The sequence below is a fragment of the Bufo bufo genome, chromosome 11 (genome assembly GCF_905171765.1).
Source record: "Bufo bufo chromosome 11, aBufBuf1.1, whole genome shotgun sequence".
Classification (NCBI taxonomy): domain Eukaryota; kingdom Metazoa; phylum Chordata; class Amphibia; order Anura; family Bufonidae; genus Bufo; species Bufo bufo.
In genome coordinates, this window is record NC_053399.1 from 21,915,769 (window position 1) to 21,928,989 (window position 13,221).

A 13,221-nucleotide genomic window follows, 5' to 3' on the forward strand; every position below is an offset into this window, starting at 1 on the left:
CTTCTCTCTGCTCACAAAACACAGAGCCATCCATTTGGTAGTGGCAGTGCTTGGTATCAAAGCTCAGCCCTATTCATTTCAATGGGTCTTCGCTGCGCCTAGGTTACATGACCAATGGACATGATGCCACTTGGCCTAGGGAAAGCTGTGAGAAGGGGATAAGCCATGCCCTTGCCGCTTGATTTACTAAATGGTTTAATTTTAATAAGCAGCATCAACCCTACCAGGTAGTTTGCACTAATAGGGTTCATCCTGCTATCAGGTGTGAAGTGTGAGCTTGTCCTGAAGGGTAGTGTCCATATTTTATTTTCTTGGGTATTTTTATGATTATCCTTGGAAAGGTGAATGCTGCTCGATCACTAATATTATAATGTGTCCTATTTATGTCTTGCTGGGGTTGCCCGGTGGACTCGCCTGTCCCCATGGGACCAGGATGTAGCTGGGTCCCGTGACCACTGAGGCCTGGTTGGCTGCAGCAGTCATGGGACCCAACCGCTACCTGGTCCCGCACTGACCAGAAGTGTCCAGGAATGGAGCAGTGTGAGGGGCACAGGGGTTTTTAAGGCTCATATATGCAATAGCTTAATTAATAAGCATTTTAAAAAAAAAATCTGGCGCCACTTATCTTTCTGCAGTAATGGGTCACGACCACCCATTTCAGTGTTTGTGCCATAGAGTCTGCCGGGCTCAGTAGACATTAGATTGTTAGAGGATCCTGTGGATTGTGGCTGATCGACATCAGGGGTCTGGAACCTGTGGCTTTTCAGTTGTCATAAGGCTAGGTCTACACGACGACATTTGTCGCGCAACATTTTGTTGCACTAATGTCGTGCGACAATTTTTATAATGGCAGTCTATGGTGTCGCACTGCAACATTCTGCGACTGCAACGCAACAGTCGCAGAAAATCCATTCGAGATGGATTTTTCTGCGACTGTTGGGTCGCATTTGCAGCATGTCGCATGTTGCAGTGCGACACCATAGACTGCCATTATAAAAATTGTCGCGCGACATTAGTGCAACAAAATGTCGCGCAACAAATGTTGCACCCAATCTGTCGCGCGACAAATGTCGTCGTGTAGACCTAGCCTAATACTACAACTCTCAGCATGTCCACAGGAGCTGGACTGTCACTCTAATACACTATGGGCCAGATTTATCATTAGCTCAGGTCAGAATAATGGAGTGAAAAAGTCCCAAAATAAGTCCCAAATGCTAAAACTGCGCACAAATTTGCGACTTTTTTATGCTCTGCACTATGCTCGCCAGTTTTCTGAAAGTGGGCGTGTTTTCTTATGTAAATGAATCTCTAGACAGATTTACTATTGGGACTATTTAAAAAGTCGCAAAAAAGTCGCAATTTCACTCCAGTGAGGACCATGCTTATCTTATGAGACTTTTTAATAGAACATGCGACTTTTTCATAAAAACGTGCGACTTTTTCGTAAAGATGTGCGACTTTTGTAAAGCTGCTTACTGACGGATAAACTGCTACCGTCAAACCACATTTATTACAGTCTTAAAGGGCCGATCATAAATCTGACTTGGCTAAAACTGACTTTAGCCATATGTGAAAGTGGAGTGAGCTGTCAGAGTCATGATAAATCTGGCCCTATGTATGTAGCTTCAGTATATTCAGATCTGGGCACTTACTTTGTCCCAAACTCCAGAAATGTGAAAAACAAGCTTTGATCGGTAACCTGCATTGAAACTTGAAGCCCTGGGATCCCAGTGAAAACCAGTAAGGCCTCGTATATATTTTCTTGCCCGTTTGACATCCATGAAGAAAATCAGTCTGTGTTTCATCAGTGAAGATGTCCGTGATGGGTCAGTGTTTGGTCCACGTGTCCGTTTTTGCCCTCCATGTGTCATCCGTATTCCACGAACACTACTGGGCTTAAATTTTAATTTCAAGAGCGTTTCCTGGCAACGATCTGTAAGATATGGACGAAACACGGATGCCATCCATGTTGTCAGTGATTTTTCATGGACCCATAGGGCCAGATTTATCATTAGCTCAGGTCAGAATAATGGAGTGAAAAAGTCCCAAAAAAAGTCCCAAACGCTGAAACTGCGCACAAATTTGCGACTTTTTTCTGCTCTGCACTACGCTCGCCAGTTTTCTGAAAGTGGGCGTGTTTTCTTATGTAAATGAATCTCTAGACAGATTTACTATTGGGACTATTTAAAAAGTCGCAATTTCACTCCAGTGAGGACCATGCTTATCTTATGAGACTTTTTAATAGAACATGCGACTTTTTCAGAAAGATGTGCGACTTTTGTAAAGCTGCTTACTGACGGATAAACTGCTAACGTCAAACCACATTTATTACAGTCTTAAAGGGCCGATCATAAATCTGACTTTAGCCATATGTGAAAGTGGAGTGAGCTGTCAGAGTAATGATAAATCTGGCCCAATGGGTACATGTGTTGTCCGTACAGAACATTGACAGCACAGTGTGAATGAGGCCTAAGGTGTGTGTGTGTTTTTTTTTTTTTTTGCTTCGACTACTGCAAAGTTAAAAAAAATATATATAGATACTTCTGGATATACCCTTAGACCTTGTTCGCATCTCTGTTAGGAGATCCAGCAGGCTGTTCCGGCACAGAGCAGCGTGATGAATCTTGCAGGATCTGGCGTTGCTGAATTCTCTACTTTACCGCCAGATGCCCATTGACTGCAATGAGGTCCAGCGGTGATCCGGCTGCTTTCTTGTCCGGCCAACAGCCAGCATTTGCACCGGGTCTCTTTAAGGCTTCTTGCACACGACTGTATGCCCTCTGAGACATACGATCCGTGAGCGGGCCATATGTCCCAGAGCGGCATTGATCGTGCGCACGGGAGTAGACAGCATCATAGATTACAATGATGCTGTGCACGTCGGGCCGCCCGCGGGGCTATTGTCCCGCACTCATATGATCTAAAGGAGTTATGAATGTAGCCTAAGTCACTGTACCCTGTACAGTCCTATCCTATTATTTCTCACAGCTGAAGGTTTGCCACAGTTGTATCCCAAGCAAGCAGTTCCTTTGTGAAGCTAAACATTCTGGACTGCAGGCTGATGCATTTTACGTGGACAGATACATTGTAACAAACCATTACAACAGGGAAGAGATTAGTGGCACTTTCACATACTTAGAGAAGATTGGATACATTGTAACAATCATTATCGTCAATGACGTGACGTATCCGATCTGCTCCAAATGTCTTTGGTTCCTCTCTGGGTACACCTCTGTGATACATGAGCAGGTCTCAGTGGTGCACTCATGGCATGCTAAGGGTTAAGCTCTGCCCTCCTGATGTCCTGGAACATTCCATGAATTATCAGGGCGGCTTCCTGCGGGTCAGTTCTGCAGAGGTGATGACCCTGCTGTGTCAGGTGTGGTCCAGTATTACCAGCGCTCTGCCAGCGTCAACCCTGCAGCCAGCGGGCACTGGGTCTTGTTCGTTTTTTGGTTTTTTTTCTTCACTCTGCAGCCGCTCGACTTGGCAAAAATAAAAATTAATCCTCTAAGTTGGCAGTGGAATAAAGCCACAAGAATTCAGTGAGTGTGATGGAAATATATTATTGTATCATGGGTGTACTGAAAGGGAATGTCCAAATTTTGCCATCAGATCTTTTTTTTGTTTCTTAATTCTCTGGGGATTCATTTCTTAATGTCTTTAGAGCGGTTGGGGCTCAGTTCTTCTGATACAGAGCTTCAAATCTCCTGCACATCAGGGGATAACATTCTGCTGTCGGTGTCCACCACTAGAGGGAGCTCACTGCATACTGTGTTTGAATTAAGTTGGATGTATATATACAGTATGCCGCAAGCTCCCTCTAGTGGCGGCTGCAGGTATATGGCAGGACACATTTTATCTCCAGTCTGAAGGGGATTTGGCGCGCTGTATCAGAAAAATGGTGGCATTCAAGGGCAGACATTCAATCTAAAGATGGGTGATGACCATTGTTGCTGACCGCCCCATCATGGCCGCCACAGCCCCAAGATCATGCAGCTTATATTATAATTATAATATATTGCATTGATACCAATTACAATGGTCATTATCCCAGAGTTAAATATTGTCTCCAGCTGAGTTTAGATGTATCTGCCTCTGGGAAAGCTGGGTGACTACCAATATGGCTGACATTAGAGGGTTTTAACCAGTATTTTTTTCAGGCTGGTGAATGGAAACTTGATATTGGGTGCATAGATAATTATACAGTATGTGACTGTAAGTTGTAATGTCAGCCTTACTGACTGTCACCCAGCTTTCCCAGAAACAGAAGACAGAAATGGCTGACAGAAGATTGCGGCTCCGGTATTTATGAGGGATTTTTATTACTTTTATTTTTGTGTTATCAAATGCACTATATAAATACCCAATCATAGGTAGAGGGGGATGTGAATTGTGGCCCTTGTAAAAGGGGCCACATTATATCCAGTGACTGCAGCTGCAGTTCTGCCTAATACTCGGTGGAAGGTGGCAGCATCCTCTACACAGAAGCTGAATAATCACATTAATCACCTGTTTTATGGTCTTTGTTTGTACGAGCCGACTATAGAAATGACGCCCCAGGTGACCTGCAGCCATAGGGACAGTGACACAACCATAGACTGTGGATGTAGTAGTCGGTACAATTGGAATTTTATTGCTTATTGACACCTGCAGGAGGACAAACAATGGGCCAGATTTATCATGACTCTGACAGCTCACTCCACTTTAACATATGGCTAAAGTCAGTTTTAGCCAAGTCAGATTTATGATCGGCCCTTTAAGACTGTAATAAATGTGGTTTGATGGTAGCAGTTTATCCGTCAGTAAGCAGCTTTACAAAAGTCGCACATCTTTACGAAAAAGTCGCACGTTTTTATGAAAAAGTCGCATGTTCTATTAAAAAGTCTCATAAGATAAGCATGGTCCTCACTGGAGTGAAATTGGGACTTTTTTGCGACTTTTTTGTGACTTTTTTAAATAGTCCCAATAGTAAATCTGTCTAGAGATTCATTTACATAAGAAAACACGCCCACTTTCAGAAAACTGGCGAGCATAGTGCAGAGCATAAAAAAGTCGCAAATTTGTGCGCAGTTTTAGCGTTTGGGACTTTTTTGGGACTTTTTCACTCCATTATTCTGACTTGAGCTAATGATAAATCTGGCCCAATGTATGTACACAGTGACTGCACCAGCAGAATAGTGAGTGCAGCTCTGGAGTATAATACAGGAGGTAACTGAGGTTCAGTACAGGATAAGTAATGTATGTACACAGTGACTCTACCAGCAGAATAGTGAGTGCAGCTCTGGAGTATAATACAGGAGGTAACTAAGGATCAGTACAGGATAAGTAATATATGTACACAGTGACTGCACCAGCAGAATAGTGAGTGCAGCTCTGGAGTATAATACAGGATGTAACTCGGGATCAGTACAGGATAAGTAATGTATGTACACAGTGACTGCACCAGCAGAATAGTGAGGGCAGCTCTGGAGTATAATACAGGATGTAACTCGGGATCAGTACAGGATAAGTAATGTATGTACACAGTGACTGCACCAGCAGAATAGTGAGTGCAGCTCTGGAGTATAATACAGTAGGTAACTGAGGTTTAGTACAGGATAAGTAATGTATGTACACAGTGACTCTACCAGCAGAATAGTGAGTGCAGCTCTGGAGTATAATACAGGAGGTAACTGAGGTTCAGTACAGGATAAGTAATGTATGTACACAGTGACTCTACCAGCAGAATAGTGTGTGCAGCTCTGGAGTATAATACAGGAGGTAACTCCGGATCAGTACAGGATAAGTAATGTATGTACACAGTGACTTCACCAGCAGAATAGTGAGTGCAGCTCTGGAGTATAATACAGGAGGTAACTGAGGATCAATACAGGATAAGTAATGTATGTACACAGTGACTCTACCAGCAGAATAGTGAGTGCAGCTCTGGAGTATAATACAGGAGGTAACTCAGGATCAGTACAGGATAAGTAATATATGTACACAGTGACTGCACCAGCAGAATAGTGAGTGCAGCTCTGGAGTATAATACAGGATGTAACTCAGGATCAGTACAGGATAAGTAATGTATGTACACAGTGACTGCACCAGCAGAATAGTGAGTGCAGCTCTGGAGTATAATACAGGATGTAACTCAGGATCAGTACAGGATAAGTAATGTATGTACACAGTGACTGCACCAGCAGAATAGTGAGTGCAGCTCTGGAGTATAATACAGGATGTAACTCAGGATCAGTACAGGATAAGTAATGTATGTACACAGTGACTGCACCAGCAGAATAGTGAGTGCAGCTCTGGAGTATAATACAGGAGGTAACTCAGGATCAGTACAGGATAAGTAATGTAAATGGTATTGTATTAGGTCACTCTGTCTTGTAATGAGGAATTTCTAATTATGCAATTCACTGAAATATTCACCTTGCATCCTCAGCCTGCTGATTAGTTATGTAAATGTTATGGATTTTCTCCTGATGCTATAATACTGGCTGTGACTCAAGTCTGACTATAACTACTCCTCTCACCTGTTATGTGGCTGTTATAGAACTGCTGTATTTAAATGTATAGGGGGACGGAACGGCTGGAATGATGTTACAGGACATTGCTGATAACTCACCGTCTGGTTACTAATGATACTGTAGGATGATGATACTGTAGCTGCCTGTCAGATGCTTCTCTTTTCTGGTTTCAGCTCGCTGACAATTTTTAAGTATCTAATATATAGAAATATTATATTTTGAAGACAAACAAATCCCAGCATGATGACAAAAATCCAATGAAATTTCCACTTTTATTGTCCAAAATTAAAAATTCCAGCATGAGTCACAGCATAATCATAGCGGCCATCTGTTTGCATTACACCGTGATTCATCCTGGAATTTTTAATTTTGGGCCAAAAAAGTGGAAAATAGATTTTTTTTGGGGATTTGTTTCTCTTCGTACTTTGGCAAGTTTTCCTAAGGGCGCCCGCGTTCTGAGATAATCCATTTCATGTGAAGGTGAACTGGATACTTTGAAAGAATATGATATTTTGCATGAGCCCCTCTCTGCTCCTTCTCCCTCTGACGACCTCCGGGGCTGCATTACCATTAGTGATAACCGTGCACCTGCATCGGGCTGCATGGCAGCAGAGACATCCTCTGGACCTGAATATGGTTGCTGAAACGTATAGCGGCCAGGTGGAGGCTGGATCAACACTGTCGACGGCACTGTTTTACCGGATTATTTTTGGGGACTCATCTGGAACTATTATGCAGTAGAAGTGCAGTATTTTGGGGGGCAGTTTGCAACCCAGACTGTATAGTAATGGGGCAGCAAGTGGTGTGGCAGTAGGGGATAAGGTTTGTATAGAATGTGGAAAATAGGTGTGTTGGAACACGAGGAGCCAAAGAGTTCTGTGCAACAAGCTCTACAGAAAGTCATGCCTGTATGAAGTCATCATGGTGGTCTGGGCTGTTCTCCTTCGTTCCCCGTGCTGACCTCCTCTCTGCTCCTTTTCTCCGCAGGGTCCTGAATGTGTCACACGTGCAGATTCTTCTCTCTCTATTTAATGGCCGCTGGATGATCTGGACGGGACGCTCAGCTGATCGCACTCACTAGGAAGATGCCGCTTCCTTTTGGGCTGAAGTTAAAGCGGACGAGAAGATACACGGTGTCCAGTAAAAGCTGCCTGGTGGCCCGCATCCAGCTGCTCAACAATGAGTTTGTGGAATTTACCCTGTCGGTGGAAAGCTCAGGACAGGAGTGCCTGGAGGCCGTGGCCCAGAGGCTGGAGCTCCGAGAGGTAATGATTGTCCATGCTGGGACTTGTAGTTCTGCAGTTGTTCTTTGGCAGTGCCCTTCAGGCCTGTGTTGTAGTGAGGAGCAGCACCTTTCCCTCTACATTGCAGACAATATAATCTGATTTCCTAAAGCAGGGGTAGGCACTCCAGATGTTGTAAAACTACAACTCCCAGCATGCAAGCTTCTCAGAACTCTCACAGAAATGAATGGAGCATGCTGGGAATTGTAGTTTCGCAACAGCTGGAGTGCCGGAGGTTGCTGACCCCTGACCTAAAGGTTGTCCACATTTTTGTCAGTTAAGTAATACTGGATAATGAAATGTTCTGCAACTTTACAAGATCTCTGTTTGCTGTCAGTGAAAGGGATGATTTACATCCTGGTCCTGGTAAAAAAAAAAAAAAAAAAATCGGGCATGAGATTCATTGTAGCACTGTGAACAATCCTCTTAAATGCTGCAGCTCAGTATCTCTCTCCTGTCCTGGATGGAAGGTTGTGTGACAGGAATCTTTATATTCATTGACAGCAAGTAGAGAGATTGTAAATGTGAAGCAATTAAAGATGTCAGCTTTTGGAAACCCTTTTGCTTAGACTCGGAGGATGAAGACTTTGACCTTGTCCTGTTCGTACAGCAAAGGGTTTGTAGCAATGTCTCTGTGCAGGTAGGAGAGAGATTAGTGCTCCTGATGAGTTTAGTTTTTTGAGGATTGCCCACATTGGTTCATTGTAACGAACAGTCAGCTGTGAAAAGTATTGGGTCAGGGTGGGTTTTAAGCCTTTGGATGTAAAGAAGAATGTTTCCATTCACTGATAGCAGGCAGTGATCTGGAAATGGGCGAAGAAAGGAATCAAAAAGTATATCAAGAAGTTGCAGAAAGTTTTACATACAAAGCTTTATTTTCTGAAACCTAGGCACCTTCCCTTTAAGAGGACCCGTCTCCTCTCCCGACAGGTCTGTTTTAGTAACTACTTGCATTCCCCATGGATGATGTGCCATTCCTCTATTAGTCCTGCTAGAAATGTATGAACAAAGATGGTTTATACCAGTAGGGGGGTGTCCCTGCCTAGTCTGATGCTATCCAATCGGTTCTGCCAGTGTGACACCGCCCCTCCAGTAAAACCCAGCTAGACCTTAATCATAAACTTCTAGCAGGAATAATAGCGGGATGTTACTACATAGTGTCATGAGAACGGATGCTCCAGAATTATTATTACATGGGGAATGCAAGTGGTTACAGCTCCTCTGTAATGTTGCGTCTCTTAAAGGGAAGGTTACAGGCCCTCAGTAAGCGGGATCCTGGGAAATCTTCTGCCGGGGGGAGTTGTCCCTCTTCTTTATAGTGTGTGTGCGGAGCTCGGGTTTAGTGTCTGAGTCACAGGTTTCACTGAAACTATAGTGATAACTGTAATAACTGCGCTGCTATGTGGAATGTGAAGCGCAAGGCTGCCCGTGACTCTGACGCTACCTGCCTGCTGACAGCCGGGTGTCATGTTCTCATTGTGCACTTGGGAAAGCTGGGGCTTTGTGCTCACAAACAAACCTGTCCCACCTACCCGGCAACTATCAGAAGCATGAGTGGAATGCAGCGGCCTGCGTTGTGCACGGCATTCCAGGGCAGTGATGGGGCTGGCTCCCTGGGTGGCTGCCATGATGAGAGTTGTCCTCCCTGCATTCATCGTTGCAGGACCATTCTCCCCAGGGTTGTCACAATGCGCTGGTTATCCCCCCCCCCCCCCCCTTGGAGTCGGTAGAAAGCCAGGAGGACTCTGGGGAGGCTTCTGATGCGTGATTGTGGGTTTGTAGTTCCATGACCCAGATGGTTGATGACTAATGGCTCTCGGCAGTAGATTAACATGCCAGTCCTGCTGCATGACGGCTAAATATGTCTTCACATCATTCCTGCCCGGCTGCGTCATCGTGCCGAGCGGCCACCAGGGTTCACAAGGGCAATGTGGGTACAGTGCAACTGCCCGGTGGAAAAATAAGAGCGAGCTGGAAAACTTATATTGAGAAGACGCAGACTACCACAGATACCACTGTATCTAATCCCATCATGTGTGATACTGTCTGCTGAGCTGCTGTATCTAATCCTATCATGTGTGATACTGTCTGCTGAGCATCTGTATCTAATCCTATGTGATACGGTTTGCTGATCTCTGCACACTCTGGGGCTGTAGATTAGATTATGATAATTTATATCCTGTGAAATCCAACAATCCAGAAAGTCTGAATCAGATTACTGTTCTTTGTACATAGGGGGCGGTATAGTAAGAGGGGAGTGGATTTCTGTTCTTTGTACATAGGGGGCGGTATAGTAAGAGGGGAGCGGATTACTGTTCTTTGTACATAGGGGGCGGTATAGTATGAGTGCAGCGCCGGACGCTTTAACTCTGTTGTATATCATCCCTGATGACGGATTGCAGTTCCCATGATGCCGCCTTATAATGTGATGTCACTGCCCTGTAATCCCCTTATTACCGCTCTGCTCTCGTCAGGTGACGTACTTCAGCCTGTGGTATTACAACAAGCAGAACCAGCAGCGATGGGTGGACCTGGAGAAACCTCTGAAGAAGCAGCTGGACAAGTACGCCCTGGAGCCCACTGTGTATTTTGGGGTGGTTTACTATGTGCCCTCAGTGTCCCAGCTTCAGCAGGAGATCACCAGGTGAGGATATGGAGAGAGCCGTCAGTGTCCCCACAAGTATCATGAAAAGTTGTTAAACTTTCTCATTGACTTTGCATTCCTATTGTTCACCATTTTCAAGATGTCTGCTTGCTGTCAGTGAATAGAATATTAGTGATTACATCCCCAGACTAAGAACCAGCACAGAGGGTTGGTCACAATGTATCGCGTCTAGACACTGCTTTGTCTTCTGGAGTCCAGACCGATACATTGTAACCAGCTATCAGCGCAAGAGAAGAGGTCTCTGCTCCTGCTGTGTTTCAATCATCATTCATTGACAGCAAACGGAGAGTTTAAAATTGCGAATGACTGAAAGGCTCTTAAGTATGGTTGCACTTTGTCTTGGGCAGATACCAGTATTACCTGCAGCTGAAGAAGGACATTTTGGAGGGAAAGATCCCCTGTAGCTTGGAGCAGACGATCCAGCTGGCGGGCCTGGCTGTGCAGGGTGAGTAATGATGTTCCAGATTTTGGGACAGTGCACTATTTGTTAGTATTATTTGCAGCAAGTGGTTGCGCTGTGTACATTATATACGGCATTGGTCTCCACCGCTGCCTGATGGGATATTCCCTCTGGCTGCAATAAGCCAGATCCCCATGAAGCTGGGCTCACACCTGTCTATTTCTATTTTAAAAGGGTTGTCCATATGTTTAATATTGATGACCTATGCTCAGGATAGGTCATCGGTATCTGGTGGAAATCCAACTACTGGGGACCCCACCGATCAGCTATTTGAAGAGACCGCAGCCTCTTTCTTAGCTAGTGACGTCACGTTCATCAATCACATGGCTTAGTCGCAGCTTAGTCCCATTCAAGTGAATGGGGGTGAGCTGCAGTACCAAGAACAGCCACTATCCAATGGAATGGCGCTGTGCTTGGTAAGCTGCAAGTGGATGGTGGTGCCCGCCGGAGCTTCACAGTCTCTTCCAACAGCTGATTGGCGGAGGTGCTGGGGGCGTTGGACCCCCATCTGTCCCATACCGATGCCCTGTCCTGACAGTAGGTTCATCGGTTGTAAACACTCGGATATCACCGTTAAGGGGATCTTCACAAACCGTGTCACGTTGGAAAAGCTGCTGCAACCTCAATGCACACAGTGGTGCCATCATCTACATCTATAGATGTACAGTGCCTTACAAAAGTATTCACCCCCCCCTTGACTTTTTTCGTATTTTGGTGCCTCACAACCTGGAATTAACATGGATTGTTTGAGGATTTGCATCATGTAATTTACAGAACATGCCGACAACTATGAAGATTTTTTTTTTTTTTTTTTATTGTTAAGCAAACAACAAATAGGACAATATAACAGAAAAAGTCAATGTGCAGAACTATTCACCCCCCTAAAGTCAATACTCTGTAGAGCCACCGTTTGCGGCAATCACAGCTCCAAGTCGCTTTGGATAAGTCTCTATGAGCTTCCCACATCTTACCACTGGGATTTTTGCCCATTCCTCCTTGCAGAACTGACCCAGCTCCTTCAGGTTGGATGTTTGCACTTGTGAACAGCAATCTTTACATCTGACCACAGATCTTCTATGGGATTGAGATCTGGGCTGTGACTCGGCCATTCCAACACATTTACATGTTTCCCCTTAAACCCCTCCAGTGTTGCTTTAGCCGTGTGTTTGGGGTCATTGTCCTGCTGGAAGGTGAACCTCCGTCCGAGCCTCAGATCACGCACAGAGAGGTGCAGGTTCTGCTCAGGAATATCCCTGTATTTAGCACCATCCATCTTTCCCTCCACTCTGACCAGTTTCCCAGTTCCCCCAGTATGATGCTGCCACCACCATGTCTCACTGTGGGGATGGCGTTCTTTGGGTGATGTGATGGTTTGCACCAGACATAGCGTTTTCTTTGATGGCCGAAAAGTTCCATTATAGTCTCTTCAGACTGGAGCACCTTCCTCCATACATTTGGGAGTCTCCCACAGGCCTTCTCGCAAACTCACAACGAGCCTTATTGTTTTTAGCTGAAAGTAATGGCTTTCTTCTGGCCACTGCCATAAAGCCCAACTCTATGGAGCGTACGGCTTATTGTCGTCCTATGGACAGATACTCCGGTCTCTGCTGTGGAACTCTGCAGCTCCTCCAGGGTTACCTTAGGTCTCTGTGCTGCTTCTCTGATTAATGCCCTCCTTGCCCGGTCCGTGAGTTTTGGTGGGCGGCCGTCTCTTGGCAGGTTTGCTGTTGGGCCAGGTTCTTTCCATTTGGTTATGATAGATTTGATGGTGCTCCTGGGGATCATCAAAGATTTGGATATTTTTTTATAACCTAACCCTGACTTGTACTTCTCAACAACATTGTCCCTTACTTGTTTGGAGAGTTCCTTGGTCTTCATGGCAGTGTTTGGTTAGTGATGCCTCTTGCTTACGGTAGGTGTCACAGCCTCTGGGGCCTTTCAAAAAAGGTGTGTATATGTAATGACAGATCATGTGACACTTACCGTAGATGCACACAGGTGACATCATCTCACTAATTATGTGACTTCTGAAGGTAATAGGTTGCACCAGAGCTTTTTATGGCCTTCCTAACCAAGGGGGTGAATACATACGCACATGGCAATTTTCTGTTTTCTATTTCTAAACAATAGTTTTATTTATATATTTTTCTCATTTCACCTCACCGACTTAGACTATTGTGTTCTGATCTATCACATAAAATTCAGATGAACAAAACATTGAACTTAAGGCTGTAATGTAACACAATACGAAAGTCAAGTGGGGGGTGAATACTTTTGCAAGGCACTGTAGATCTG

At 44.8% G+C, this 13,221-nt stretch overlaps 1 protein-coding gene across 2 annotated transcripts in view; it reads left to right on the plus strand.

Moving 5' to 3' along the window:
- Positions 1-13,221, plus strand: part of PTPN21 (protein tyrosine phosphatase non-receptor type 21) — a 41,053-nt gene that overhangs the window by 2,262 nt on the left and 25,570 nt on the right. For both annotated transcript variants that reach the window (XM_040412869.1, XM_040412870.1), the window contains exons 2-4: positions 7,506-7,783; positions 10,276-10,445; positions 10,814-10,911. In XM_040412869.1, the coding sequence (XP_040268803.1) occupies positions 7,604-7,783; positions 10,276-10,445; positions 10,814-10,911 (448 nt within the window). In that variant the 5' untranslated portion in view covers positions 7,506-7,603. The remainder of the gene's footprint in view (positions 1-7,505; positions 7,784-10,275; positions 10,446-10,813; positions 10,912-13,221) is intronic.